The 27,057-nt window shown below is 53.4% G+C and overlaps 1 protein-coding gene, 1 long non-coding RNA gene and 1 pseudogene across 5 annotated transcripts; 1 reads left to right on the top strand and 2 right to left on the bottom strand.

Moving 5' to 3' along the window:
• The first annotated feature begins 2,839 nt into the window (after nt 1-2,839).
• Nucleotides 2,840-14,472, top strand: LOC144330371 (uncharacterized). Its single transcript, XR_013396460.1, has 2 exons — nt 2,840-3,341; nt 13,128-14,472. It is a non-coding gene; the product is annotated as an uncharacterized LOC144330371 (long non-coding RNA).
• On the bottom strand, nt 10,687-24,260 carry PGF (placental growth factor). 4 transcript variants are annotated; one of them, XM_077941486.1, is made up of 7 exons: nt 23,682-24,260; nt 22,419-22,458; nt 17,897-18,093; nt 17,053-17,129; nt 14,925-14,954; nt 14,759-14,821; nt 10,687-11,587 (listed from the first exon to the last, which is right to left on the bottom strand). In XM_077941486.1, the coding sequence occupies exons 1-7, from the start codon at nt 23,754-23,756 to the stop codon at nt 11,560-11,562; spliced, it is 510 nt and encodes a 169-aa protein (XP_077797612.1). In that variant the 5' UTR covers nt 23,757-24,260; the 3' UTR covers nt 10,687-11,559. The 4 variants fall into 4 exon arrangements, with proteins under 4 accessions (XP_077797612.1, XP_001096010.1, XP_001095897.1 ...); XM_001096010.5 differs by having other exon boundaries at nt 22,419-22,461; nt 23,682-24,166; XM_001095897.5 differs by lacking the exon at nt 14,759-14,821 and having other exon boundaries at nt 22,419-22,461.
• On the bottom strand, nt 23,761-24,399 carry LOC144330370 (uncharacterized; annotated as a pseudogene).
• Between the last annotated feature and the right edge of the window lie 2,658 nt (nt 24,400-27,057).

The following is a 27,057-nucleotide window of genomic DNA, read 5'->3' on the forward strand; positions in this document are numbered from 1 at the left end:
GTTTGGCTGCAGAACCCAAGTTCGGACCGCTATACTGATTACATTAAGCCCCTAACCGTGGAGTTCTGCAGGGAGTAGGGGAAGGGACCTCTTGGGGAAGAGAGTGGGCAGCGGTCAAATAGAGCTTTATAACACCTGCAGTTGTTCTATGCTTTGAAACAAGAAATATATTGGCATGAAATTCGTAATGTTAAAATTACTTTAAAAAATTATACATGGAGTAGCTAGGTATGGTGGCTCAAACCTGTAGTCCCAGCTACTTGAGAGGCTGAGGCACTAGAGGCTGAGGCGGCAGGATGAGGCAAGAGGCTGAGGTGGGAGGCTGAGGTGGGAGGCTGAGGTGGGAGGATCTCTTGAGTCCAGGAGTTTGAATTCAGCTTGGGCAATGTAGCAAGCTCTTGTCTGTCTGTCTGTCTGTCTTTCTTTCTTTCTTTCTTTCTTTCTTTCTTTCTTTCTTTCTTTCTTTCTTTCTTTCTTTCTCTCTCTCTCTCTCTCCCTCCCTCCTTTCTCTCTCTCTCTCTTCTTTCTTTCTCTCTCTCTTTCTCCTTCTCTTTCTTTCTTTATTTCTTTTTCTTTCTTTCTTTTTGACAGAATCTCGCTCTGTCACCCAGGCTGGAGTGCAGTGGTGTGATCTCGGCTCACTGGAACCTCTGCTCCCTGAGTTCAAGCAATTCTCCTGCCTCAGCCTCCCCAGCAGCTGGGATTACAGGTACGTGACACCATGCCTGGCTGATTTTTGTATTTTTAGTAGAGACAGGATTTCGCCATGTTGGCCAGGCTGGTCTCGAACTCCTGATCTCAAGTGATCCACCCGCCTCGGCCTCCCAAAGTGCTGGGTTTACAGGCGTGAGCCATCGTGCCCAGCCTGTAAAACCTTGTTCTCTTTTTTTAAAAAAATTGAATATATTTTTGGGATTATATACTTATTTTTCATAATATAGTGAGGAGAGCTGTAAGGGAGTAGACAGAGTTCCCTAAGTCTCTAGTGGTGGAGCAGACCCACCGTGATGCAGAGGAGTGTTTGGGAGGCTTTCCTGAGGAAGCACCTTTTAGTTGAGTTCCAGATGATGTGTGTCTGTTAGTCAACAGAGTTGAGGGATAGGGTGTGGGAGGGGGAAGGGATTTCCGGGCAGAGGAAACAGTGTGAGCAAAGGTCCTGCGCGGCACTACAGATTCCAGAAACTGAGAAAAAGACAAGTGTATTGGCCCTAGTGAAAGAGGGGGCATGGCAAGAGATGGGGCTGCAAAGGAGGACAGGGACCAGACTTCATGGAGTCTTCCAGGCTGAGGAAAGGACTGGGAGCATATTCTAAGAGCCACACGTGCTGCTGAGTTAAGATGAAAACGGAAACTGCTGATCGGCACCAGGGAGGTCCCTAGAGTCACTTTAGCAGGGGCTGTGTTACAGTAGGGACTGGAGCTGCCAACAAAGAGACTGAAGGTGTACACATTTCTTTCAAAACGTGTCTTGCTCTAAAGCACAAGCCCAGGATAGAGAGGCACCTGGAGGGAGAATGTGCAATCGAAGGATGGGTTTGATTTTTTTGCTATCGTTTCTATTTCTGTGATGGGAAAAACCTCTTCACCCAGAGACATATCCACAAGGATGTTTATCACAGCATTATTTATTAAAACAACACAAAAAAAGAGGACCTACATATCCAACAATAGATCCTTTCATCAAATTATGGAATATCCAAATGATGCAATACAACTCAAGACTTAAAAATCATATTGTAGCAGAAGGGAAACACAACTCCATATGTATGAGACACAATTTTGCTCTTCTTGCCCAGGGTGGAGTGCAGTGGCGCAATTTCAACTCACTGCAACCTCCGCCTCCCAGGTTCAAGCGACTCTCCTGCCTCAGCCTCCTGAGTAGCTGGGATTACAGGCACCTGCCACCATGCCCAGCTATTTTTTTTTTTTTTAGTAGAGATGGGGGGCGTCTCACCACGTTGGCCAGGCTGGTCTTGAACTCCTGACCTCAGGTGATCCACCCACCTCGGCCTCCCAAAGTGCTAGGATTACAGGCATGAGCCACCGTACCCGGCCAGTGTACCATATATTAAGTTTAGAAAGCAAGTTATAAAATAACAAATCTATTATGATCTCATTTTGGTATGGGAAGCTGAGTATATGTGACAGGGTGTCTCCTTCACCTCTTGCTTTGTTCCCTGACCTTATCCCTGGTGGTGATGGTGGTAGTGGGGTCTTTGGAAATAATGCACCATAATAAAAATTATGCCAAGAGACGTCATCCACTTTATCAAAAGGGAATTGTATTGTTTTGTAGGTGCTCCACGTGGGGACACACGAGGGTCCACCACAATCTCCCAGGAGGGAGCTGGGTCCTGGGAAGAAGGCAGAGGGATCAGACAGGGAGACCAGGGGCAGGAGTTTCCGGCCCCAATTTTGTACCAAAGCTGGAAAAAAGTGTTGCTCATTCTTTGGATTTTGGAAAATTTGTGATAGATTGTAAGAAAGTTTTCTGGGGGGTATTGAAGAAAGGTGTCACCACTCATTATCTGAAACAAGAGGCTGAATTTATTGCATGCTTAAGCAAGGGACAGCTGTACTTGCAAGGCACAGCATCTCTGAGCAAAGCAGAGGATTGATCCCATATAGGTTTGGGAAGTGTGGGGTTCAAGGATGGGTCAACGTGTGCTGGTTGATCTTCGGCACGGTCATTGGCACGCGGCTGTTGCCGACTGGTTATTTTCAGAAGCGTGGGGCTAGTCCTGACTGAGTGCATGGTTTCAGCAGCACAGTTACTGAAACACGTGGCCATATCAACCAGGTTTATAATTGGTTCTAAGAGTCACTTGGTATCACAGCCACATACCAATTAGTCTTTTCCTAAGAGGGTGGGCATGTTTCATTCTAGGGGGAAGAAGGGGAGGTCAGCTCTACACACACACAAAGAGGAAGGTCTCAGTAAAGCAGCCCGTGTGTCTCCTCCGCTGCTGGAGCTCATCTTGACTGGCCAGCGCTGGTTCCTAGGAAGGATCCCACAGGCACCCAGAGCCTCCTGGGTTTGGATGTGAGGAAAGTCCTGTGACCTCCTTTTCCTCCCCCATGTCTGGAGAGAAGCTGTATTTCCAGCTAATCCAGGAGCGACAGCTCCAGGGTGCACCCCAGGTTCTGACTTGGGGACCTGCATGACCCCTGGGTCGGACCTTGATGTGCCTGGCACCACTTGTGAACCCAAGATGTCAACTTTGGCTTCTCTGCACAGCAGCCGGCAGCCGTGGCCAGCTGTCAGCCGCCACCTCCTCCCAGACGCTGGAATTCCTCGGGCAGATTTCTCACCCTCGCAGGACTTCCTTCCAGCGTGTCTGGCAAGTGAGAGGGCTTCGCAGGCCCCGGGAGAGGCTTGTGGCAGAGGGCTTTGAAAGGGAGAGGAGGAGGGAGGAGATCGCTGTTCCAGCCTAAGCCTCAGGCCCCCCGCTGTGGGCGTTAGGTGGCCCATGTCTGGAAACATCCAGCGCTGTGGCCCACGTGGTGACTCCTGGGTGGCCCAGGCTGGGCATGCGGGGGCAGGGCCTCAGAGAAGAGAGGAGAAGGGGAAGACCGAGGGCTCGGGGTGGCAGTGGAGAGGCCACTGAGGACAGGGAGTGGAACAATCTTGCAGAGAGCAGTGCAGGGAGGTTACTAGAATGGCAGCACTCTCTCCCGCCACCCAGGCGACACCTCTCGGGGAACCCACCTCTGCGAGGGAGCCCTCAACTTCCTCCCGGCCTGACCTGCCTGCCTGAGGGTTTCCAAGGTCACAAGGTTACCTCAGGGACTAGAAAAGAACCATCTTTTTGGCCTGGAGCCTCTGAGGTGGAGCCTCTGAGGTGGGGCATCCTCAGCCTCAGTCACAGCCAAGGTCGGGGGAAGGAGAGCCCCAGGCTTCCCTCAGGAAAAGGAAGGGTCCGGCTTCTTTAGGGAAACAGCTGCTGGGATCTGGTGCTGACAGACGGCCATCTTTCCACACCAAGGCTCTGGCCTGTCACCGCCCTGTCTGGAGCCTCGAGTTCCCACCAGAGTTTTCAGAGGGGCCTCTTCTGCTGACCCACCCAATCCACCCGCAGATGGTCTGGCCTGCCTCTCAGACTGGGACCGGACCCAGCTCACTTCCCTACCGCCCCAACTCCCCTTCTCGCCCTCCATCCTCAGGAGGAGGTGAGGTGGTGATGGGCAGTGAGCACAGGCTTCGGATTCAATTCCACCCCAGTCACTTATGGTACATTTTAAAATTCTGACTCACTTAACTTACATGACTTTGGACCAGCCTGGGCCTCAGCTCCTTCATTTGTAAGATAAGGAGGTGGAAATGGATTATTTGTAAATTTTCTTTCAACCCTAAATTCCATGATCATATCACATTATTGTTTAATTTCTTTTTTTTTTTTTTTTTTGAGAGACAGGGTCTTACTCTGTTGCCCAGGCTGGAGTGCAGTGGCATGATCATAGCTCTCTGCAGCCTCAAATTCCTGGGATCAAAGCAATCCTCCTGCCTCAGTCTCCCAAGCAGCTGGGACCACAAGTGTGCACCACCATACCTGGCTAATTTTTTTTTTTTTATATTAAGATGGAGTCTCACTCTGTCACCCAAACCAGAGTGTAGTGGTGCGATCTCAGCTCAGTGCAACCTCCACCTCCCAGGCTCAAGAGATTCTCCAGCCTCAGCCTCCTGAGTAGCTGGGACTACAGGCCTGTGCCACCACGCCTAGCTAATTTTTGTATTTCTTGTAGAGAAGGAATTTCACCATGTTCCCCAGGCTGGTCTAAAACTCCGGGGCTCAATCGATTCACCTGCCTCGGCCTCCCAAAGTGCTGGGATTACAGGTGTGAGCCACCATGCTCAGCCAAAATTTTAAATTTTTTTGTAAAGACCTCAATTGCCAAAGCAATCCTCTTGCTTTGGCCTCCCAAAGTGTTGAGATTACAGGCGTGAGCCACTGTGCCCGGCCACATCATTGTTTAAAAAATATGCCTCTTGCAGCCTAGCACAGCCCTAACTCCCCAGCATGGCACCTGGGGCCCAGCCTGCCTCCCAGCCTTAGCCGTCACCCTCTGCTTCGCCTGCCTTAAGCATCAGCCAAACTGAACCGTGGGAGAGTCCCTGTACAGGTTGGGGTTTTGCCAGCTCTGGGGTCTTTGCTAACGGGTTGCCTCCACCTAGAATGGCTTCCCCAGTCATCTTCCCAGACCCAAATCTTGCCTACTCTTCAAGTCACAGCTTAAATGCCACCAGCTTTGCAAAGCCAGTTCTGATTTTCCCCAGCTGCAGGTCGTCTCAGGTGTCTTTAGCAGCGCTTCAGCTGCATTCATTTAACTACATGGCCTGCTTTCCTTCTATTCTAATCACCCGTGTATATCCGATTCTGCTGACGAACTTTTTAAGGTCAGCTACAATGTCTTATTTCTCTCTGTGTAACCCTAGCTAATTGAGGCGCTCCCCTGGGTTCAGTCTCTGCCTAGTGTCTCACTGAGTGGGCATATCTCAAAGAACATTCGGGCCTGCAATGTTAGGGAGCATGACAGCGCATCCTCAAAGCCCTTCTTCCACTCCCCAAACTGTCTTATATAGACTCCACAGCAAAACCCCAAACTCCTTCTCTAGTCCCAGCCCCAAGGCCTTTCTCTTTCCTAGCTCTGAGGTAGACCAACTTAGCCTCTCCAGCTATGATCTCTCTCCTTATTCTCCTTATTTATTGCAGAATAGAATTTTCTTTAGTAGGTAGAGAAGACTTTTGCATGCTAATATACTTTCCCCTGTCATACATGTGTTTTCTACAAAATACCCAGGCCTTGTAGAGTCAAAAAATGCTCATGAGTGAATAAATGATCAGGGTTACCAGCCCACATGCATAATTAAGACCAAACAATCTACTTCTCTCTATCCTCATTACTTCTCCCTAGACCAAACCACCATAATTGGTTGCCTGGCTTCTCCACAGCCTTTGAAGTGGTATTTGTACTCTGAGTTTTGCACTCTTAGAGACCATTTTCCACATAATGGGCAGAGTGATTGTTCAAAAATGTACCTAAATAACTGGGTGTGGTGGCTCATACCTGTAATCCCAATACTTTGGGAGGCTGAGATGGGCAAATCACTTGAGGTCAGGAGTTCGAGACCAGCCTGGCCAACATGGCAAAACCCCGTCTCTACTAATAATACAAAAATTAGCCGGATGTGGTGGTGTGCACCTTTAGTCCCAGCTACTCAGGAGGCTGAGGCATGAGAATTGCTTGAACCCAGCAGGTGGAGGCTGCAGTGAGCAGAGATTGTGCCACTGCACTCCAGCATGGGTGACAGAGTGGGACCCTGTCTCAAAAAGAAAAAAGTGTACCTAATGTCATTTAATTCCCCTGTTTGAAACTCTGCAGTGGTTTATCTCACATTATAACAACATTTGAACTCCTTACCCTGACTTGCAAAAGCCCTTTATGGTCTGGCCCCTGGTTACTTCCAACATCACATCCCATATCCCTGCTCCCTGCCCATCATGCTCCAGTCACATTGGGGTTCCTTCCAGCACTTTCCACCAGCTGTGCCCTCTGGAGTGCTCTTATCCCTGATCTTCACATGATCAACTCCTTCTTGTCCTTCAAATTTTACCATCAATGTCATCTCTACAGATATACCATCCACAACCTCCTGACCTGGAGTACCTTCCCCCCAATGCTCTCTCTTCACCTGTTGGGGGCCGCACCGGGGGTGGTGGAGAATGAAAGAACACACACAAAGACAAAGACACACAGAGAACATGGCGGCCGCACTCAGAGCCTCCGCCTCACTTTATTTATACTCCATAAACCTCACGTCAGCAGAAAGAATGCAATGCAAAACAAACTTTCTTTTCCCACATGTAACCTTCTATTCAGTACCTTGTTTCTATATTCTTTCTTATCTACCCGCCTTTTTGGCGCCTACGGGAGTTCATTAAAAGTTCAGTTGGAGATACTGTCCTTGAGCCCTATCTGTTCTCAGCATACTGTTTTCAAAGGCCCCTGCATTCACCTTTCCTTATTTTCTGTTCTGGTTTCTTATCGCTGCACAACAAACTACCTCAAAACAATTTGTTATTACAGTATTTCATGATTCTGTGCGTCAAGGAAATCAAATGGCACAGTGGATACAGCTTGTCTTTGCTCTGTAAGATAACTGTAATGACTGGGAGTTGGAATAGCTTGGGGTTGGCTGAGTCTCTCTCTCTCGCTTGCTCTCTCTCTCTTCTTCCACATCTCTATATGACCAGCTTGAGCTTCCTTCCAACATGGTGACCTCAGGGTAGTTGGACTTCTTACATGATAGCGTAGGGCTCCAACAGACCAAGGCAGAAGCTGCCAGTCCTCTTGAAAGCCAGACTTGAAACAAGTATAGGGTCTCTTCTGCTATAGTCTACTGATCAAAGCAGACCCAGGCCGATTCAGATTCAAAGAGAAGGAAGAGACTTCACCTCTTAAGAGGAAAAATGTAAAATAATCCAAGAGCATCTCTAATATGAGAGAACACATTTTGGCAGCAAGACATTTTCTTATTAATGTATTTGTTTATATGGGTGACTTGCTTATCGAGCAAGTTTTTTTCCCCCTTCCATCATTGCTTCTGGATGAACTATGTTGGTTCTCCTTTTTCTGTCCCGTAACAGTATCTTGGGCAGATCTTCTCGTGTTCCTGTTGCTTTAGCTTATTAAAGGCCCAGCCCCATCTAGGCTGGTCCCTCTAACCAAGACTAACCCTTTCCCTTCCCCAGGTAGGGTCTGGATTTGGCCCAGGGAAGTGGGGAGGGGTGTAGTTTGCCCCTGTACCACCACTCCTCTCTCCTCCTCCTCCTTTTCTCTCCCCTTTTCTCTTCTTTCACACAGATGGGGAGGGAGAGCTTTTAGGAAAGTCCCTGTCAGCTGTGGCCATTTCTTCTCTGGCTATGAATGTTCCTGACATGATGGTGTTCAGATGCTAACTCTCTTGTGGGTTCACCACAGGGCCACCCCGCACCACTGCTCCCTGATATGAGAGGTCCCTTCTGCTCTATTGCTCTTTATCTCTCACCCCACCACTCAGCTACTGCCCCAACCTCCACCCCACAGCCTACCCACTGTGGGTGTGCACAGCTGCAGGCCTCCCTCTTGGGAAGACCTGGACAAGACAGCTCAAGGACATTCACCTTCCGCCATGTCCACCTGACCCATGGGCAATGACTGCTGGGTGCCCCAAGGAGTCCCTGCCCTGTCCGTCTCTGACTCTTCCATCTTGCCCTCCGCCAGCCTCCCTGTCCAGACAGCGTGCGGGCTGATCTCAACAGCAAATCCAGATCCAGGGAGAGGAGGGGAGGGAGCCAGCACCCCAGGATTCCAGTGACCCCCATCTCCCTCTCTCTTCCTTCCCCTTTCCCAGTCTTCTGCTTACGGAGACTGAGGAAAGGGGCGCTTGGAGATCTGGGGGCATGGCAGAATTACTTTAACCATCTCTTAATAAATCCTGTAGGCAAATGTGCCTAGTCCCAAATGGTTCCTTTGTTTTAGAATATGGGGTACTCAAGGCCCTTTTTCCTTAGCTCTGAGTCCGGCCACCAATTTGAGGAGCAGAAAAGGCCCACCCAGTACCCTCTGGCACTAGAACATGGACTGTCTCTCCCCTTGCATGTGTGGTCCACGAGAGTAGGGTCCTGTGTGTCTGTCCCCACTGGATCCTCAATGCCTAGTCAGTGTCTAGGACATAGAGGGTGCTCCACAAACAGATGACAAGCAAATCCCTCTAGGACCTAAATGGCTGGAATGGCTGCCAATACAGCCAAGTGGGCCAGCTGGCTCCTTCCTACCCGTTCCTGCTGCGAGGCTCCTGCCCGCGGATGTGGAGTTTTGCTTCAGGTTTCCAGGAGCTTTTCTGGTTTCTGTCTTGCTCTCTACAGGGGTCACTGGCCTGGGTTGGGAGGCTGCCCGCTACATGGGTGACCTCATGGAGTCAAAAGCCTTGAAGATGCTACCAGGCCTGGGTTGGGGTCCTCAGGGCTGAGCTAGAGGCCTGGCCAGTGGGAGGGGATAGGTGCTCTTCTCAGTTCACAGTAGGTCAAAGGCAATAGCTTAGAACAGCTGCAGCCAAAGAGAGGAGAGGAGAGGAAGTGCATTTCTTTGGCGAAGTATGTCTCTTGGGGCTGACTCACACCCGTCTATGACCACAGCCAGAAGCGCATTCTGACCAGCGTGTCCTGCAGGGTTCCCAGGCCTTGGTGAAGAGGGCACCAAGGACAGCTGCCTCAGCAGGGCCACCCCACTCTGCTGGACATCCCAGCTCCCCTCCAAGCCCCAGGCAGGCCCCTGTCCCCCTGGGTCCCTGTGGGTTTCTCCTCAGCAGCCTCAGATGAGGAAGTGAGGCTGAGGAGAGAATGGGGGAACTTCTCTTCCCCCAGTACATATAACAACATATAAGATCAAACACACACACACACACCTACACACTACATACACACACACACACACACAATACACACACACACATACACACACACACCCCTTGCAGGTCAGAAGCAGAGGGGAGTTTGATAGTAAGTGGTTTGGATTAAAAAAAATAGGCCTGGCATGGTGGCTCATGCCTGTCATCCTAGCACTTTGAGAGGCTGAGGCAGGCGGATCACTTGAGGTCAGGAGTTCAAGACCAGCTTGGTCAACATGGTGAAACCCTGTCTTTACTAAAAATACAAAAAAGTAGCTGGGAATGGTAGTACATGCCTATAATCCCAGCTACTCAGAAGGCTGAGGCAGGAGAATCACTTGAACCTGGGAGGTGGAGGTTGCAGTGAGCTGAGATTGTGGCACTGCACTCCAGCCTGAGCGATAGAAGGAGACTCTGCCTCAAAAAAAAAAAAAAATGAATAAAATAAAAAAAAAAAAAAGAAGATTTATTTAAATCCAGGCAGCATCTGCTGGTCCCTGTGTCTGTCGGGCAGCCCAAGCAGGCTGTAGGGGCTGCTGTTCAGTGCCCTGAGACCCAGCCCAGGATGCCTCTCAGGAGGGCCAAAGGAGTTCGGGAGCCCTTGCAGCACTGGGCTGGGGCAGCCCTAAGACCTGGGAGAGGAGGAGGAGATTGTGCTCTTGATGCTGTTAAAAAATGGCTGGGACCACCCTCTCCTCAACTTTGGAACCAAAACTACATCTTGGGAGCTCCTCGTTAGGGGAGGGGTGACCCCAGGGTGCTGTAGGAGCAGGCTAGGTGACCTCGGGGGCAGCCTTGAAGTGGCCTCCACAGGAACAGTCTCCAGTGACCACCCAGGGCCACTAAGACTTGAGACTGGGACTCAATAGAAACGTGTCAAAGCCAGAAGAGCCATCCAGTTAGGCCCCTCAGGTCAGAGATGAAACGTGAAGGCAGAGGGAAGCCCAGTGCCACTCGGTGAGTTACAAACAAAGCCAGGCCTCTGAACCCCACTTCAGTCTCAACTCTCCATCAGCCATTTCACCTTCTTGGGCCTAAGTGTCCTCAGCTATCAAAAGGAGGAAGGAAGGAGCAAGCTAACATGTTGTCGTGAGCTGTGACATGCCCTCTCGTCGCCTGAGCGAGGCTTTTGAGATAAGGAAACTGAGGCTCAGAGAAGGTGCTGTGCTGTTCCTGTTACACCCCCATCCCTGGGTCTGTGTGGCTTCCGTTTCCGGCTGACGCTCACTGCCCCAGCAGACACACCCCCTAGATCAGCGTTTCCACACTAGAATACTTTATTCAAGAGAATCTGGCTTGGCAGTCAGATGGCCCTGCAGGGACAGCTTGTGGGGGTGCCAGGGCCCTCGGAGAACCTGCTCCCCTGCCACTGCCTTCAGCTGGGACACACAGGCTCCTCCCCTGGTGACTTCATCCCCACTGACTGAGCTGTTTCTCATCCAGGCAGCTCTTTGTCCAGCCCGGGGCCCACTCTGCATGTGTCTCTTAGAGGGGACAGGGTGGTGGAACCTTGGCCGGAAAGAACAATGTCCCAGCACAAGCAGATGGCAAAGTGTGAGGGGAGATCACGGGGCACAAGGAGTGGCAAAAGTCCCCAGACAACCACTGTTCTCCAGAGCTGAACGTTCTGATCTTCAGAAGAAGAGAGGGAAGTGGCTGCATCCCCTCCGCCCACTGCTGGCCTTCCCACCAGCCAGGCCGTGGCACCCCCAGCAGGCTCCTCATCCCTACTTTGGACAGGAGCTCCGAAAGCAAGGGCTGCTTGTCTGTGCAGAGCCTGAGGCCCAAGAACAGGCAGCAGGGCCCCCTTCTTTCCTTCTCCAGGCCCCTGGAGACCTCCAGGGCCTCTGGGGCCTAGCTTGCCCCTCGCGAGGCCACGCGTCTTGCTTCTTCCGAAGCAGAAGCTCCCAAGGGTCTGTGGCTGGCTTCTCTCTTTCTCTCACGTTGTTGAAGGCACTGAATTCCTGACGGTCCTGTCCCTCCCTGCCCCTCGTCTTGGAGGGAGCGAGGCATTCAGCAGGGAAACAGTTGGCTAATAAATAGAGGGCAGGTACCAGCAGGAGTCACTGAGAGTGTGACGGTAATAAATACACGAGCCGGGGATGCGGGGTCTCTCTCCTCCAAGGGGCTGGTTACCTCCGGGGAACAGCATCGCCGCACCTGCCAGAGACCAAGCACAGATGGGGCGGGTATCAGCATGCTGTGGAGGGCGCAGTCTCCTCCTATGGAGGAGGGGCAGGGCCAGAGGAGGAGCTTGGGCAGGGAGCATGGGGAGGGCCCAGCACTCCTGAGTTCCTGCTTGCCCCAAGCTGAGGAGAAGCTGGGAGCTACCCTTTACCAAGCACTTACCCAGGTGCCCAGCCCTGTGCCAAGCACTGTCTTCTTAACCCTCAACAACCTTCCATGAGGAAGGCACCCTGATTATTCTTGTGAAGATTAGGAAACTGAGGCCCAGAGAGGTAAAGAAGCTTGCCTGTGGTCACATGGCCAGTTGGTGACAGAGCCACATGTGAACCTAATCATACTCCATGCAATCATGCCTCTGATTACCCTAAGACAGCAGTCTCCAAACAGGGGACCGGGTACCACTAGACGCACGTAAGGACTGAGTACCAATGGATTTAAAGAAATCCATTTTCAGCCTCCAGGTCTGCATTGCCTTAAAATTATTTTTGTGAGACAGTGGCTGAGATCTGCTTCTCTAGCCACAACACATCTTGCTCATTCTAAATCCTTATAAAGTGCTTTGCTGCCAGGTAAAAGTATTCTGGGGACATGAAAAAAAGAACAATTTGAGATATTAGTGTAGGTCTTGAGAAAGAAAATATGGCTAATGACTGGGTAACCAAGGCTTTCAACAAAACTGAAGAACAGCTTAACCAAATTGTCAGCCAGGATATCATGAGAAGTAATCTGTTCTTAGCAGAGCACCTTGAGATTTCTGGCAAATAACTTGGAAGGAGTTCAAGTACTTGAGTGACATCTAGTCTCATTTACTTATTTATGTGAACATGGTTTCTCAACCTTCTCATCAATAAAAAAATGATAAACAGGAATTAAATTAATGCAGAAGTCTGTCTCAGTCTGGCAGGAAATAACATTCATTAATGGATTCATTTACTAATTGAAACGAGGTAGCCACATCCATCTCATTGAGATGCATTCCCAATCAAATTGATGGTATTTTTACGTTGAACATTTATTAAAACAGGACATATTTGTGCTGTTTTGACCAAATGGTGCTGCTAAGAATTATTTTGATAATTTATTTCAGGAGAAAATTTAATTTAGGTTTATGCTCACAGGAAATTTAAAATAATTCAAACTCATATATCTTTTTTTGTGGCAGATAAATATGACAAGGTAATCAATAAAAGCCTTCTGAAAATTAAAAGTACTATTACACTAGGCTGAAATTCTAGGGGGTGGGGAGTGAAATGGAAATACAAGTTCCAGGAAAAAAGAAACAATGTAAATATACAAAGGGTTACGAAAGGAGGTGTTCGTGTATTTTTTTTTTTTTTGCTTATTCATTTTCTTAAAAGTAGATGATGGTAAGTATAACATTAAAATGGCGTATTTAATAGGATACACCTGGAGAGTGTTATAGAATAGCTTTGTATTAAAATATTGATATTTATAATATGCCAGAAAGTGTATCCTTTGTAATGACTTATACTTTTTTTTTTTTTTGAGACAGGTTCTTGCTGTGTCACTAGGGTGAAGTGCAGTGGATCGATCCCAGCTCACTGCAGCCTTGACCTCCCAGGCTCAGGTGATCCTCCCACCTCAGCCTCCTGAGTAGTTGGGACTACAGGCACATGGCACCATGTCCATCTAGTTTTTGTATTTTTTTGTAGAGACAAGGTTTCACCATGTTGCCCAGGCTGGTCTTGAACTCCTGGCCTCAAGCAATCCACTTGCCTCAGCCTCCCAAACTGCTGGAATTACAGGCATGAGCTACTGAGCCTGGCTTGACTTATAATTCTGATGAAAATGTTCAATGTCAACTTAAAAATGGGCAAGGGAGCACATGAGCTTTTGGAATTCTTTTTTTTTGAGATGGAGTCTCGCTCTGTCACCCAGCCTGGAGTGCAGTGGCATGATCTCGGCTCACTGCAACCTCCGCCTCCTGGGTTCAAGCGATTCTCCTGCCTCAGCCTCCCAAGTAGCTGAGATTACAGACGTGCACCAACACGCCCAGCTAATTTTGTAGTTTTAGTAGAGATGGGGTTTCACCATGTTGGTCAGGCTGGTCTCAAACTCCTGACCTCAAGTGATCCACCTACCTTGGCCTCCCAACGTGCTGGGATTACAGGCGTGAGCCACCGCGCCTGGCCACTTTTGAAATTCTTTCAGGAGATTCTCTAGTGAAATGTCTGAAGACTGCTGCCTTGGGAATTGGAGCCATGGGACACTTTCTGCCTCGGGGTGCCGGCTGGTAACGCGGACCTGGATGGACTTCACTGCCAGCTTGTTCCCCAAATTGCTGCGTGAGCCCAGAAAAGAGAGGAGAGCATAAACCCTAGGGGGGCACATTCCCCAGGATCCCTGTCTTCATGGAGTGGGGCTCATGGGGTCAGGACTTGGGTCAACTCCACTCCATAGCACGAAATAACTTCCTGGAGGCATGTGCGTGGGGGAGGCTTAGCCCCTAAAGGACAGCCCCCATGTGACTGATGGACTGTGCATATGAAATATTTTATTTTTTCTATTTACTGTCACAGATTTGGGTTTTCCCTTCTCTCATCCTTCTCTCCCAGCCACACTCAGGCCTGGGCTCCATTCTGCTGCCCACCAGGTATGAAGTGGGTTAGAAGCAGCAAGGGGACCCGAAGCAGCAATGCTCCCGGGAGCCAGTGGCGAGGGGCGCATGTTCCCCAGGGCTACTAGGAAGTCGCCCCAGATAACATCTCAGCTGATGACAGACTTCTCATCACTAAAAGGGAAATTCTAGTTTCCCTAGTGCAGGAATCCTGTTTGTTTGCTCACAGATGTACCTGACACACAGGAAGTGCTCAGTAAATGTTTGTAGAGTGACTAAATGTTTGCTGGACCTCCTGCCCCTCATTCTACACAGAGAAAAGCTAGGCTCACGAAGGTGAAATGATTTGTCCAAGGTCAGTGGAAACCTAGGGCTAAGCCGGGACAAAAACCAAGGTCCACTGATGCTTCCTGGGCCCTAGAGTCTTGAGGAGGTGAGGCTCCCTGTCCTGCCCCCAAGACTGGCCTCAGTCCTGCCTCTCCCGCTCCCCAGCCTAACCCTGGCGGCAGGGCGGGGCTCCCCTCGGGCCCAGCCTCCTTGCCATCCCTGGGACCCCGCGCACTCACAGGTGGCAGTCTGTGGGCCTCTGCTTCTCTCTCCTCCTCTTCCCCCTGCCCTTGGGTCTCCTCCTGCAATAAGCCAAGCGTCAGGACAAGGTGGCTGGGGACCCCCATGCTAGGACAGAGGCTGGCAGGCCCGAGAATAGCCCCGAGCCCCAGCCAAACCACTTACCTTTCTGGCTTCATCTTCTCCCGCAGAGGCCTAGGGAAACAGACAGAGAGAGGGGCAGAGGACCGTCAGGAAAGCAATAAGTGGGGCTCCCTGCCGCCCAGATAGGTCCCCTCTGACATCCCAAGTCCTGGTCCTGCAGCTGACACTGAGGCCACTAGGGGGTAGCATGGAGCTGGCAAGGGAGAGGTGGCCAGAGCCCGGGGCTTCGCTCCCACTCCAGGCTCCGGTGACCTCACAGCAAGAGGGACAAATCAACCTCCTGGGGACCCCTGCCACCCGCTTCTGCACTTCTCAGCCTCTTGGCATCAAATGTGGGGTCGTTTCTGTCTGTTCTCTGCTGCTTTTTCTTTCTCACTTTCTTTGTCTGCTTTTTTCCCTTCCTTCCAGGGTGCACTCTGGGAATTTCCTCAGGGACAGGACACGATGGCCGGGCAGTGGACTGGTTGCCTGTCAGGGCACAGCCCCCACTCCACCCGGAACAACATGGGGAGTGAGCGGCGGGGTGGGAGGAAGGGAGGGGGCATCAGTCCTGAGGTCACCAGGCATGTCTGGGCTCTGCCTCCCAGGGCTATGGCTGTTGGCCCAGAAGCCAGAAGAAAGGTGTCCCTGTTGCCTGGCTCCTGGCAGGGGACAGGGCCTCAGTCTTTCCTGGGAACAGTGGGTGGAGACATGGGCCAGCATGGTAGCCGTCAGCTTTGGGGCCAGGACATGCTACCCTCGGCTGATTCCTCCCTTGGGAGCCTCGGCAAGGTACCAGGGCCTCTTGGGACTGTCTGGTTGTACCTCTCCATATTGGGCAAGTGAGAGACACTCTTGGAACCTCAGTCTCTTCATCTGCCTGCCCCAAAAGAGGGGCTGTCAGGGTAAAGGGGATGTAGAAGGTGACTCTGGGTCACCAGCTAGCATTGCACCCAGGAGGGTTCATTACCGAGCTATTATATGGATAAGCTCTGGCTTGGAGGGACGGGTGGAAACAAGTTGAGGCAGGGCCTCCAACACTCCAACAAAAGGGGCAGCGATAGCCCTGCCCAGGAGGCTAGGCTAAGCCTAGGGGCTACTAGAAAAGTGGTCACGGCCATGAGAGGTAGCATGAAGGCTTAGGATTTAGGTCAGGGCTCAGAATCCCTCCTCCCACACTCACTAGCTGTGATAAATCATGAAACTGTATTGAGCCTTGATTTTCTCATCTATAAAACGGGGATGACAATAGGATCTACCTCCCAGGGTTGTTATGAGAGCAGGGACCTTGCCCACCACTGCATCCCATCTAGGACAATGCCCGGCATGCAGTAGGTGCTCAATAAATGTATGTGACTAAATGAGAAACAATCAAGTGCCTCCTGCAGGGCTAGGCACAAAATGGGTACACAACAAGTGGTAGTCTTCCCTCCTCCTGCCCCTGGCTAGGGCTCTGGACTTCTAGTCTGGTGCCTTCATCCATGGCCCAGTGGTACCAGGAGCAACAGCTCAGCCCATTTTTCTCTTCCCTGAACCTCGTTGGCAGTGCCAGGCCTGTTGCTCCTGCTAACCAATGTTCCAAGTGCCCCCGGCACAGGCAGCAAGACTGGTGCTGGTCAGAGGCTCTGCGGATTGGGAGGGGCCGTAGCGGGGTGCTGTATCATCAGGGAAGCCACAGTGTCACCCTTCTTCTGTCCCCTTTCTCCTACCCGAGCTTGTCCTTCTTGCTGCTTCTCAGCCCGGTTTGCCCCCTCCTGTGGGCATGCAGCTTGGCCCAGAACTAAGTTCAGACTTGCAATGTCTTCGCCTCCAGGGACCTCTTTCAGAGGCCCGTGGCAGCTGCCTCCCGTCCCAGAGAAGGGGAACGACACGCACCAAACCCCAGCGAGGCTGGGAGGGACCCACGCTCTCTCTTCCCTTGCAGTATGTCAACAGCTGTACCCCAGCTGCTGGGACCAGCTCCCTCGGCAAAACTGGCTGGTCGGGGGACAAAATGAATGGCAGCCACCCCTGCCTGGTCCTGCCCTCTTGGTCTCCCTCAGCCTGGAAAAAGGTACAGCCGGCGGCGGGGATGGGGCAGCCTTTGCCTCTGCCCTGGGACCCATCTTTGCTGAGGGTGCCAAGAGCACGGGGGCCTTTCCCTGCTACCCGCCCCACCCCGGAGACCTACCGGCACTCGCAACGCACGTGCTGAGAGAACGTCAGCTCCACGTAGGAGGGCCGGTCCCCAGAGCGGATCTTTAGGAGCTGAAGGAAGAAAGAGTTGATGCCTGGATTGGGGAGTGGTCCATGAGTTTCCCGTACTCTTCTCTCTCTCCTTGTAAGGAGAACCCGATTCTGTTTCCTGTAGCCTGTGGACTACAGGCCCTCACTCCACTCTCAGCGTGAGGCAAATGGCTCTCTCAGCTGCGTGGGGACCTGAGGGAGGCCGCTGTCCCTCCTTACCCAGGGGGCACTAGCACAGCAATAGTGCATGAAGGGGGCCATGTTCTGGAGTCAGAGACCCGTGTTCAGATCTTGACTCTTTTACCTGCTGAACAAGTGAAATAACATCTCTGAACCTCGAGTTCCCCATCTGTGAAATGGGAATGACACCAGCCTTGAAGGACTGAATGATGTACCACTTGTGGCACGCCTAGGACAGTGCTTGGCATTACTAAGTGCTCAATAAACCACTGCGTGTGTGACACGTAAGCTGCACTTGCTTGAAAAGGCACCAAATGCTCCTGGTGTCAACAGGGACTTTAATACAAGCAGATTTCTTTCCAGCTTTAACTAGACACCCTGAGTCTTGGGATAGGGCTCAGCATGAGGCTGAGAAAACTGGTGGGGGTGGAGGTGAGTGGGCTCAGAGCCATCGGGGGGCTCAGGAAGGAAGGGCCCTGGGCTGGGGTAGTAGAAGCACCGGCCTGGGAATCAGGCTGCAGTCCTGGGACCTGGGCCTATCTTCTTCCCTCTCCAGGTCCCTTCTAGTGGGCAGATTCGGTGGCCCCCTGGGCCGGGTGTGGACCTACCTGCATGGTGACATTGACCGTCTCCACCGGCACACAGTGCAGGTTCTCATCGCCACAGCAGCCGGTGCAGCGCAGCAGGGAGACACACGATGGGCTGAACATGTGCTCCACCTCGCTGGGGTACTCGGACACGATGTCCACCAGCCTCTCCAGCGCCCGGCAGTAGCTGCGGCCCCACACTTCCTGGAAGGGCACCACTGCGAGGAGGCAAGGGGGCTGGGTCAGGCCAGCAGAGACCTGCCCCTCGAAGCCCTAAACCTGGCTCCCAAGGCCCCGCTGGTCTTCCAGGTTCAGCCCCCAGCCCCTTCCGAGCTCCCTCAACTCTCAATTCCTAATGTGATCCCTCCGAAATGCCTGTGGGCCCCTTAGCTCATCTGCTGGATGGAAATCCCCGTGGAACAGAATCTCTCAGGGCCCCAAGCTTTGCTCTGTCCTCAACTCAGGCACCCACATCTGCCTTGGCTCCCTGGAGCTTTGCGGATTGTAGCCTCCGCAGCTGCCCAGGCCCTCTGGATCTTTCTCAAGCCCGACCGGTGCTTCCTCCACCTCGGAGAACTTGCAGAAAACAGTCATTTCTGGAGTCACGCAGGGAGGGTTGGCCTTCCCTTACTCCTCTGCTCAAACACCTTCCACGGCTCCCTCATTTCCTGCTCCACTCTGTGCCAGCTCCTCTGCCTGGCAACCAAGACCACATCCAGCAATGTGGCCCGACCCTCCTCTCCATTGAGTCCAACCAGCACTCACAGTGAGTCACGGCAGCACCGCATTCACTCGCAGCTCTGGGCTTGTGCACTCTGCAGCCCCTACAGCTGCTCTTCTTCCCCCTCCTCTCATTTCTATCCAAATAAATAAAGCCCACTCGCCATTTTCCAAGGCCTGCCTCCCCACCTCCTCTTTGAAGCCTTCCCCAGCAATTCTGGTGTGCACAGATGAGCCTCCCTTGAGCACGGCCTGGCCCCAAGGGGTTGTCTTATCTCTGTCACTGGTGGCTCTTATCTCCTTTACAACCAACCCGAGGCTCTATGAGGGCAGAGATGGATGTACCCGTAAACACAGGCTAAGTCATTCCTGGTTGATTAGATGATAGTTCACCGAGGATCGTCCGGGACATCCCTGACCCCCATGATGTCCTGGTGATCGTGATGGGATCTTTTGAGGGCTGATCTGGAATCCCTCAAAAGATGCCGCTCTTTTGGGTGAAGGCCTGGAACCAGGCCCCAAATAGAGGCTCACAGAGAGTGGCCAGAGTCAGACACCTGGCTTCCAGTCCCAGCCCCACACTGGCTGTGTGACCTTGGGGAGATCAGTTAACCTTTCTGGGTAGATCAGTTTCCTCAGGTGGGAAAAAAGAAGGTTGGGAATAAATGGTTGCTAAGGTCTTTCCCTTTCTGACCAACCACCTGTGAATCAGTGCCTGCAACCCAGCCCAGCCCGGAGACCATGGACAGAGAAATGCCCCCGGGTCTGGGTCATCCTGCTCTGCATCTGATGGTCATCATCAGCTAGTTGGAAAGAATCAGGAGCTGGCTCACCGGGGCCCTGCAGCCTCTGCCATGGAATAATGGCCTCTCCCAGCAACCCCTCATTTCTTCCAGGCCTCTGCCTAGGAGGCAGAAGGGGCCAAAGTCCATTCCACTGAGCCTATGAGGACATGCGCCTCCTGGTAATCTCAGAAGAAAAATAAACTTCAGTCCTAGCAGAGGCCCTCGGGAAAGGCTGCAAACTGGTGGAAAATACCCAGAGGCGGTGTGTCCATGTGGAGCTGGCTAGGCAGTCATAGAGGCAATAAACAGTGTTATCTGCTTGTTTGCTGCTCCACTCTACCCTGCTCTGCTTAGAGGGCACTAGGGCTGGGCTAGGGGCTGGCGGTGGGGGGAATCCATAGGCCTCCCCTGACTCTACCACTCCATGCCCCTGGTACTGCCCCGGAACCCAGTGGGAAACAAGGCCTCTCTCCCCAAAGGTGCCCACAGTGCAGGGAAGCCTGCCTTTGCAGTCCAGGGTCAGAGAGCACCTCCCTATCACCAGCTCCTTGAGCTGTGTGTTTAGTTTAAAATCTTCATGAGCACTACGTGACTCTGAACGTTTAATCTCCACCTTTATGGAAAACATAAATAACAGCAGAGGAATAACGAACTGCCAAAACAACACGGAAGATTCAGGTTCCTGCCTTGGAACCAGTCATCAGCGAGGGGACAGCAGCAGAGAAGGGGCACCCCAGCCCCCTCCCATCCTGCAAACAGACGCCTACCCAGCTGGGCTGCGGGGCCATGGCCACCTTTGGCAGAACTGGCTGGGCCTGGGCAGCGGCAGAAGGGATTTCCTTTCCTCACCCCACATCCCACCATGCAGACTCCGGGTCCCTGAAACCCTGGAATCTGCCAATTTCCTGGCCCCGTGGCCGAACCATGTTGCGGGAGGGCTGAGAAGGAGGTGGGCTGGAGCCTGGTTTACCTGGCAGCCACCAGGAAAGAGGGCAATTCATCCCTGAAGGCCCCCGTATGGGCGTGTGGGAGAAACAAAAGGGGCTGGGTGAGGGGCCAGGCTGAGGGAGTGTGCAGTGACCACTCCCAGATGTGGGCCATGTCCCTCAGGAAAGAGCTCTGCTCAGCTGTCCCTGAGAGCACTTCCGCTGGCCCCAGACCTGCTCCGGGAGGGGGTGGGGGTGAGAGCAACGGGAAGCTGTGGCCCCCTCAGGCACTGCCAGAGCTGGGTGGTCCCCAGGGCTGCTCCTGAGGCCATGAGTGGGCCCTCAGCTCTCTCGCCAGCCCTGAGAGTGAGCCTCCCACCTGCCTGCCACCACCTGGGATGGGGGAGACTCCAGAAGAGAAATGCTTAATCCTGAGAGCAAGTTTCTGTGGAGGGCACTGGGGACGAGCCACAGGGCTGGGCAGAGCCACTGGCCACCAGCCCAAGCCCACAGGTGTCCTCTCCATGGTCACTGGCAGAGCACACAGACAGCCTGCCACAAGGGACACCCTGCTCATGCCTGATCAGCCACGGAGCTATTGGGAGCACTCGGTTCTGCCAGATCCATGAGGAGTGCCTGAGGCTTGGGGCGACCCCCAGGGCCTCTCTGAGCCTCAGGTCCTGCATCTGTAAAAATGGAGTACATCGCCTTCCTACTTCACAGCCTGTGGTCAAAACAGAATGACAGAAAATGCCTAACACTGTTCCTGTGAATAGTAATAGTAAAAATCAACGCCCATGGCTGGCCATGCTGCCTCTTGCTCTGGTGTTAATAGGTGGGATGACATTTTCAGATTTGGAGAGCTGGAGTGCAAAGCTCATTGTACTTCTCCTGGTCAGATTGCACACTCCCTGATTGATAAGTGTGACAGGAGAGCTGACCTAACGAACCTACACTTCCAGGCCTCCTCACCTCGAATCCTGGGTGATATGTACACCCATTTCTCCTCCCTGGAGTTAGAGAACAGGTCCCTTTTTCAATCTCGGAAAAAGAAGAAACCATAGACATCACATAGCCTAAGGCTCCCATTTTACAGATGAGGAAACTGAGGCTAAGGCATCTTTGGTAGCTGTGGCCTGACCTACACTAAAAGCACCAAAAAGGGGATAGTGTGGAGGTAGGGGATGGGTCCTTCCCCAAATCCCAAGGAGCATAATGTTGTGCTGGTTCCAGAGGCACAGCAAGGGAGGCATCCATGAAGTCAAGGGCAGCTGCCTCCTCTACCTGCTCAGGGGTCTAGGGCCTGAGCCTCAGGTGTCAGAGTATGACCAGGCCCGGGAGAGGCGGGCTGCCAGGCAGGCAAGGCCAGCAGAGGGTGTTCCCAGCATGCAGATGGCTATCACGCGTGTGCGTGTGCATGTTCCTACATGCCCCCTCTCCCATGGCGCAGGGGAAGCCTCAGCGGTGGCGTGTGGCCGCTCTGCACGTCTTGGAGAGGCAGGGAGGGAGGAGCGAGGTAGGGGGCCTGGCATCCTGCACGTATGTCTCTTTGGCAAACGTCTCGTTGCCCTTTGAAGATTCCCTCTTGAGGCAACCAGGGTGGGGAGTAGAGGGGCCAGGGAGGGCACAATTCATGTTCTGTCTGTTTATAATCAATGGAAAGGCATGGTCAGATCCAGGCAGTTCCACTAGGGCTGGGCTGCTGGGGAGGGCCCCTCACCCATTCCTGATCCTCTTGACTGCACACTGCATCCAGCTCCCAGACCCCCATTCTGGCCCCTGGCACTCACTCCCCACTCTGTCCTCCAAGACCCCATCCATACGCTTAAATCATGCTGGGGAAGGGCTCTGAGCCAGCTCAATGAACCCTGGCTATACTGGCCCCAGTCCCACTCTCTGTGTGCTGATGACCCCAGCCCACACCTCTCTAGTCTCTGGGTCACCATGAGGGGATCTCTTAGGCCCTGCCAAAGTCATCAGCTAGGATATCTAGCTCATAGGCTCTCCCCAACTTTTATCAACCTGTACCCACACTTTATGCCACGCCTGGGCTTGGGAGAAAGGAAGAGAGGGGCTTGGGGATCATGCAAACCCCCAGCCTGGCCAGCTTACCTTCCACCTCTGACGAGCCGTTCCCAGGAGACAAGGCCCACTGCTGTGGACAGAAAGGTACAGAGATGAGCCTGGGACACCTTGGGGCTCTGCACTCTTGGGCCAAGTGTGATGGCAGGAAGGTAGGGGCCCCTCTGGATTCCTTCCCACTTGCTGCACAGGCTCTGCCCTGTCTCAGAGCAGCCTGAGCACAACTAAAAACTCACCGGACCCTAGATAGGTTAGGTCCCACCCCTCTCTGGCCTCAGTTTTCCTCATTTGGAAAAGGATGGGAGGCTAGAAGCTCTTGGAGACCCTTGGCCTGCTGCGTCCCAAAGATCTTCCAATCCTGTGGGTCTCCCTTCTACCCAGCCCCCCCAGTTCAACCCTGCCGGGCCCTGTACAGCCCGCCTTGGCTGGGTGCCAGAGCCCAGGGGGAGGTGATCAGCTGGTGGGAGCGGAGGGGTTGGAGCGGGTGGCGCCATGAGCTGGTGCAGCCGGTAACGTTACACCTCTGGCCAGCCCTGCAGCAGGCAGGCGGGTGGCTGGGCTGCTCGGGCTCCTCAGGGACTGCCCAGCCCACTCCTACTCTTGGGCTGGGGCTGGGGACTCCCAGGGCAGTGGGACAACACAGTGGGAAGGGAGCTCATTGGCTTTGTCAGGATTTCACTGCCCAAGCTGGCTCCCAGCCAGACTCACCCGGCTCCTGGGAAAAGGGCCCTGCTCACTTCCCCAGGCCCTGCACTCAGGACCTCCGGCCACCCACCCAGGAGAAAAGGCACAGCGAGACCCCTTGTCTCATCCCCAGCCCACCCAGGAGCCCACGGCTCAGTCCTGAGCCCTGGTGGGGGCAGGGCCCAGCCTTCCCACCATCATCCTCTTCAGCTGGCTCCTCCACCACCCCCACCAGGCCAGGTCAGAGGTCCTGGGGACGCCTGGTTGGCCATGGGGCCTCGACCCTGACCACAAGGCCAGGGACCCGCCTGGGATTAGTGGACAGATGCTTTTAGCAAAGCCACCAGGGCTCCAGAGGCCAGACAGGAAACCTCCCTCCCTCCCTCCCTGTGGCTTCCCTGCCCCCACTAAGACAGCCCCCAGGACCTGGGGGACAGCCAGCCTGAGGTCTCTTCCCAAACGAAAGAAGTCCAGCCTGGCCTTTAGGAAGTATGTGGACATCCTTGGATTTGCTGCTCCCTGGAGCGAGTCTGTGATTTCAGAGTCCCCTGCTTCCAGTGCTGGGATAGGGAGGTCAGGGGAGCCGGGCTAGGTGGGGGTAGCTCTTACCTGGGGGGGCACAGCAGGCAGCGCCAGCCCAGCCAGGAGCTGCAGGAAGCAAGGGAACAGCCTCATGGCCGGCATCTTCTCAGACGTCCCGAGCCAGGGGGCTCCGAAGGAAAACCACCATGCTCATCCCCCGGGGAGCCCCTGGCACAGGAGCAGAAGAGCTGAGTGGGCGGCTGGACGCCCCCCTCACTGCTGCCCCGAGGCCCCGGCCGGTGGTTCGAGCATCTTCTGGAAGCCGTGGGGAGTCAGGAGCCCGCAGGTAAGGCTATGGCTGGGGAGCCCGACCGGGAGCGGTCCGGCGGGGCGGGGCGCCGAGGGGCAGGCGGGTCCCAGGGAGGGTCCGTCGGGCGCCCAGTGCCACCCCAGGTCCTCCCGCAGCTGGGCGGCCGTCCGAAGATGCAGTTTCTTCCGCAGACAGCAGCTCCCTTCTGGGACTGCAGCCGGCCCGCGCCTGGGTTTCAGGGGCTGAGCTGGGGCGGGGCTCCGGGCCTGCCCCGCCCACAGCAGAAGAGGTTCCCGAGCCGAGTTCCCGCAGCGCCCGGCCAGCCCGCAGCGCCGGAGCCCGCAGTGCTTGCGAGGGGCGCTCGGCAAATGCGCACGCCTCGACGAGCCCAGCCCGCAGCTCCCCGGGCCACGCCGCGCCCGCCCGCAGAGCCCACAGCCCCGCTTCGGCTCTCGGGGCCGTCACCTGGGATGGGACCATCCAGGTGTGGAGCCCAGCGTCAGCCGTCAAGGCTTATGTCCTAGCGGCCTCTGCAGGAAGGGCCGTCCCGGATCCCTGGGAAGGCAGCCATGCCCACACACCTCGGGGGCCAAGGGATTCCTAGCCCCGTTTTATAGATGAAGAAACCGAGGCTCCGAGAGCACCCCTGCCTGCGTATGTCGAATGGACATAGGCATTCTTGGAAAGTGTGTGTGTGTGTGTGTGTTGTGTGTGTGCGCGCATCTGTGTGTCCGAGAAACTGGCAGAGACAAAACCCAAGCCCTACGTGACTCCAGAACCGTCTCTCACCCGACCCATCATCCTCCTAGCCAGGCATGGACACAGTGGGCGGCCCACAGGAAACCCCTCAGGGCACCTGACTGGAGGATCAGGCCTGCTGCCTCCTTGGGAAACAGTCTTCTCAGACCCTCCCTGTGGCCTCACCCAGGCATCTCCTCCTGGTCCCTGGTCGAGGAGGAACTGTTCGCTGCGCGGGGGTCCGCGTGTATCTGCACATGTGCACGGGCATTTGCGGGTCTGTGAATATCCACGTGTGCTGTGTGTCCGAGCCTCTGTGTGGTCTGAGTGCGTGTGACTACTGTACATCCAAATACGACTCTGTATTTGTCTGTGGGGGTCAGGTCTCTATATCTCTGTATTCTTGTGTGATTTGTACGTATCCACTGTGTGTCTGGGTGTGTTTGGAAGTGGCTGAATGTGTATCTTTCAATGGGACTGTGAGTCTGCATGCCTGCCTGTGTATATCTGTCTCTGTGGGTGAAGACCGTGCCTCTCTCTGTGCGTTTGTGTGTGCCCTCCCTTGGTTCTGGATCTTTCTTTACCACCACCCCTCTCACTGCCTTCTGTGTCCAGCTCCCAAGCTGCAGGAACCTGGCAGGATTGGGAGTCACGAGTTGGGCTGGGCCTGGGGCTGGTGGGTGGCTGTGGGGGAGGAGGGAGGCCTGGGAAGTGGCCCCTACAGCTTACATTCCAGCCAGGAGCAGGGAGGCCAGGGCAGCCCCAGCTCTCACCCCAGTGACCTCTGTGTCTGCTGCCTGCCTGCCTGCCCACCCACGAGGGGCTGCCAGAGATGCAGCCTGCCTGCCTGGCCGGCCCTAAGCCTGGAGGTTCAGGAGGTGGAGGCCAGTCACCAGCCAGCTAAGTGGGGTCTGCAAGGAATATTCTGATGAGCTTCAAACAAGCTGGGGTTCTTGGGGTAGACAAACCCCTTCCTGGGCCCGGGGTCATTGTGGAAGGTAACTGTGCATGTGTATGCAGGTGAGTAGGTGTGTGTTTGTGCATATCTGTATTGTATATGTTGCCCATAACATCTTTGTGTACATATGCATGTGTTTGTGTGTGTCTTTAGTTTGGGTATGGATTTGTGTATGTGGGCACAGGTGTGTATTGTGCACAACTGTGTGTGCATGTGCTTAAGTATCTTCGTTATATATGCTTATCTATAACTGAGTGTTTCTAGCACATATGCATGGGATGTGTCTTTTGTGTATGAGTTTGTATTTTTTTTTTCTGAGGCAGAGTCTTGCTCTGTTGCCTAGGCTGGTGGACAATGGTGCAATCTTGGCTCACTGCAACATCTGCCTCATGGGTTCAAGCAATTCTTATGCCTCAGCCTCCCAAGTAGCTGGGATTCCAGGTGTACACCACCATGCCTGGCTAATTTCTGTATTTTTAGTAGAGACGGGTTTTTGTCATGTTGGCCAGACGCACCCAGCCTGTATTCATTAATTTGTTTTTTCATTTGGCAAGTGTTGCCTGAGCCCTACTATGCTCCAGGCACTGTTCTAGGTGCTAGGGATATGATACGGAGGGTCTCTCTAAGTTTATGTTAATGGAGTGGGGGGATACCGATGGCTGGGGATACTCTTTCCTGAGTGAACTCCACACTTTGGGTGAAGTCTGTGGTTCCCACAAGTGCACCTCAGTCCTTCGTCACTAAATTGGGGACCATACCCTTCTAAACCCAGCTTCCTGGGTTGTGAGATGAATTAGCCTAGGGTAGGCTCAGTGGCAGAGACCAAGGAGACTCTAACATTTCCATGGATTGAATCAAAGTTTGTTCTTGCTCACATCCAGTCCAGAGCAGCTGTGCTAGTAGTTCTGCTCCACCCTTTTTTTTTAATTTTCTAAATTTAAATTTAAATTTTTAGAGACAAGGTCTTGCTCTCTCTCCCAGGCTGCAGTGCATTGGTGTGATCACAGCTCAATGCAGCCTCCAACTCCTGGGCTCAAGGGATCCTCCCGCCTCAGCCTCCAGAATAACTGGGACTACAGATGTGTGTTACCATGCCCAGTTAATTTAAAAACTTTTTTTTTAATGTAAAGACAGGGTCTTGCCATCTTGCCTAGGCTGTGCTCCTTTGTACAGTGGCCCCACTATTGACCAGCCACATTGCCTCAAACAACTTCCTTTGTTTTCAGAGCCCCAGCTTCCTCCATCTGTAAGAGTGGGAATAATAACTGTACTTATCTCATAGGGTTGTGCGAGGACTAAGAAAGCACCTGTGGTGCAAAAAATGGTAGCAATTGGGCATGATTTCTAATTTAATTTTTGACTTGTATTAGAGAAATAAAAATACTATAGTTAGACTGAATGCAGTGGCTCACGCCTGTAATCCCAGCACTTTGGGAGGTCGAGGAGGACAGATCACC

This window comes from Macaca mulatta, chromosome 7, assembly GCF_049350105.2.
Source record: "Macaca mulatta isolate MMU2019108-1 chromosome 7, T2T-MMU8v2.0, whole genome shotgun sequence".
Classification (NCBI taxonomy): Eukaryota; Metazoa; Chordata; class Mammalia; order Primates; family Cercopithecidae; genus Macaca; species Macaca mulatta.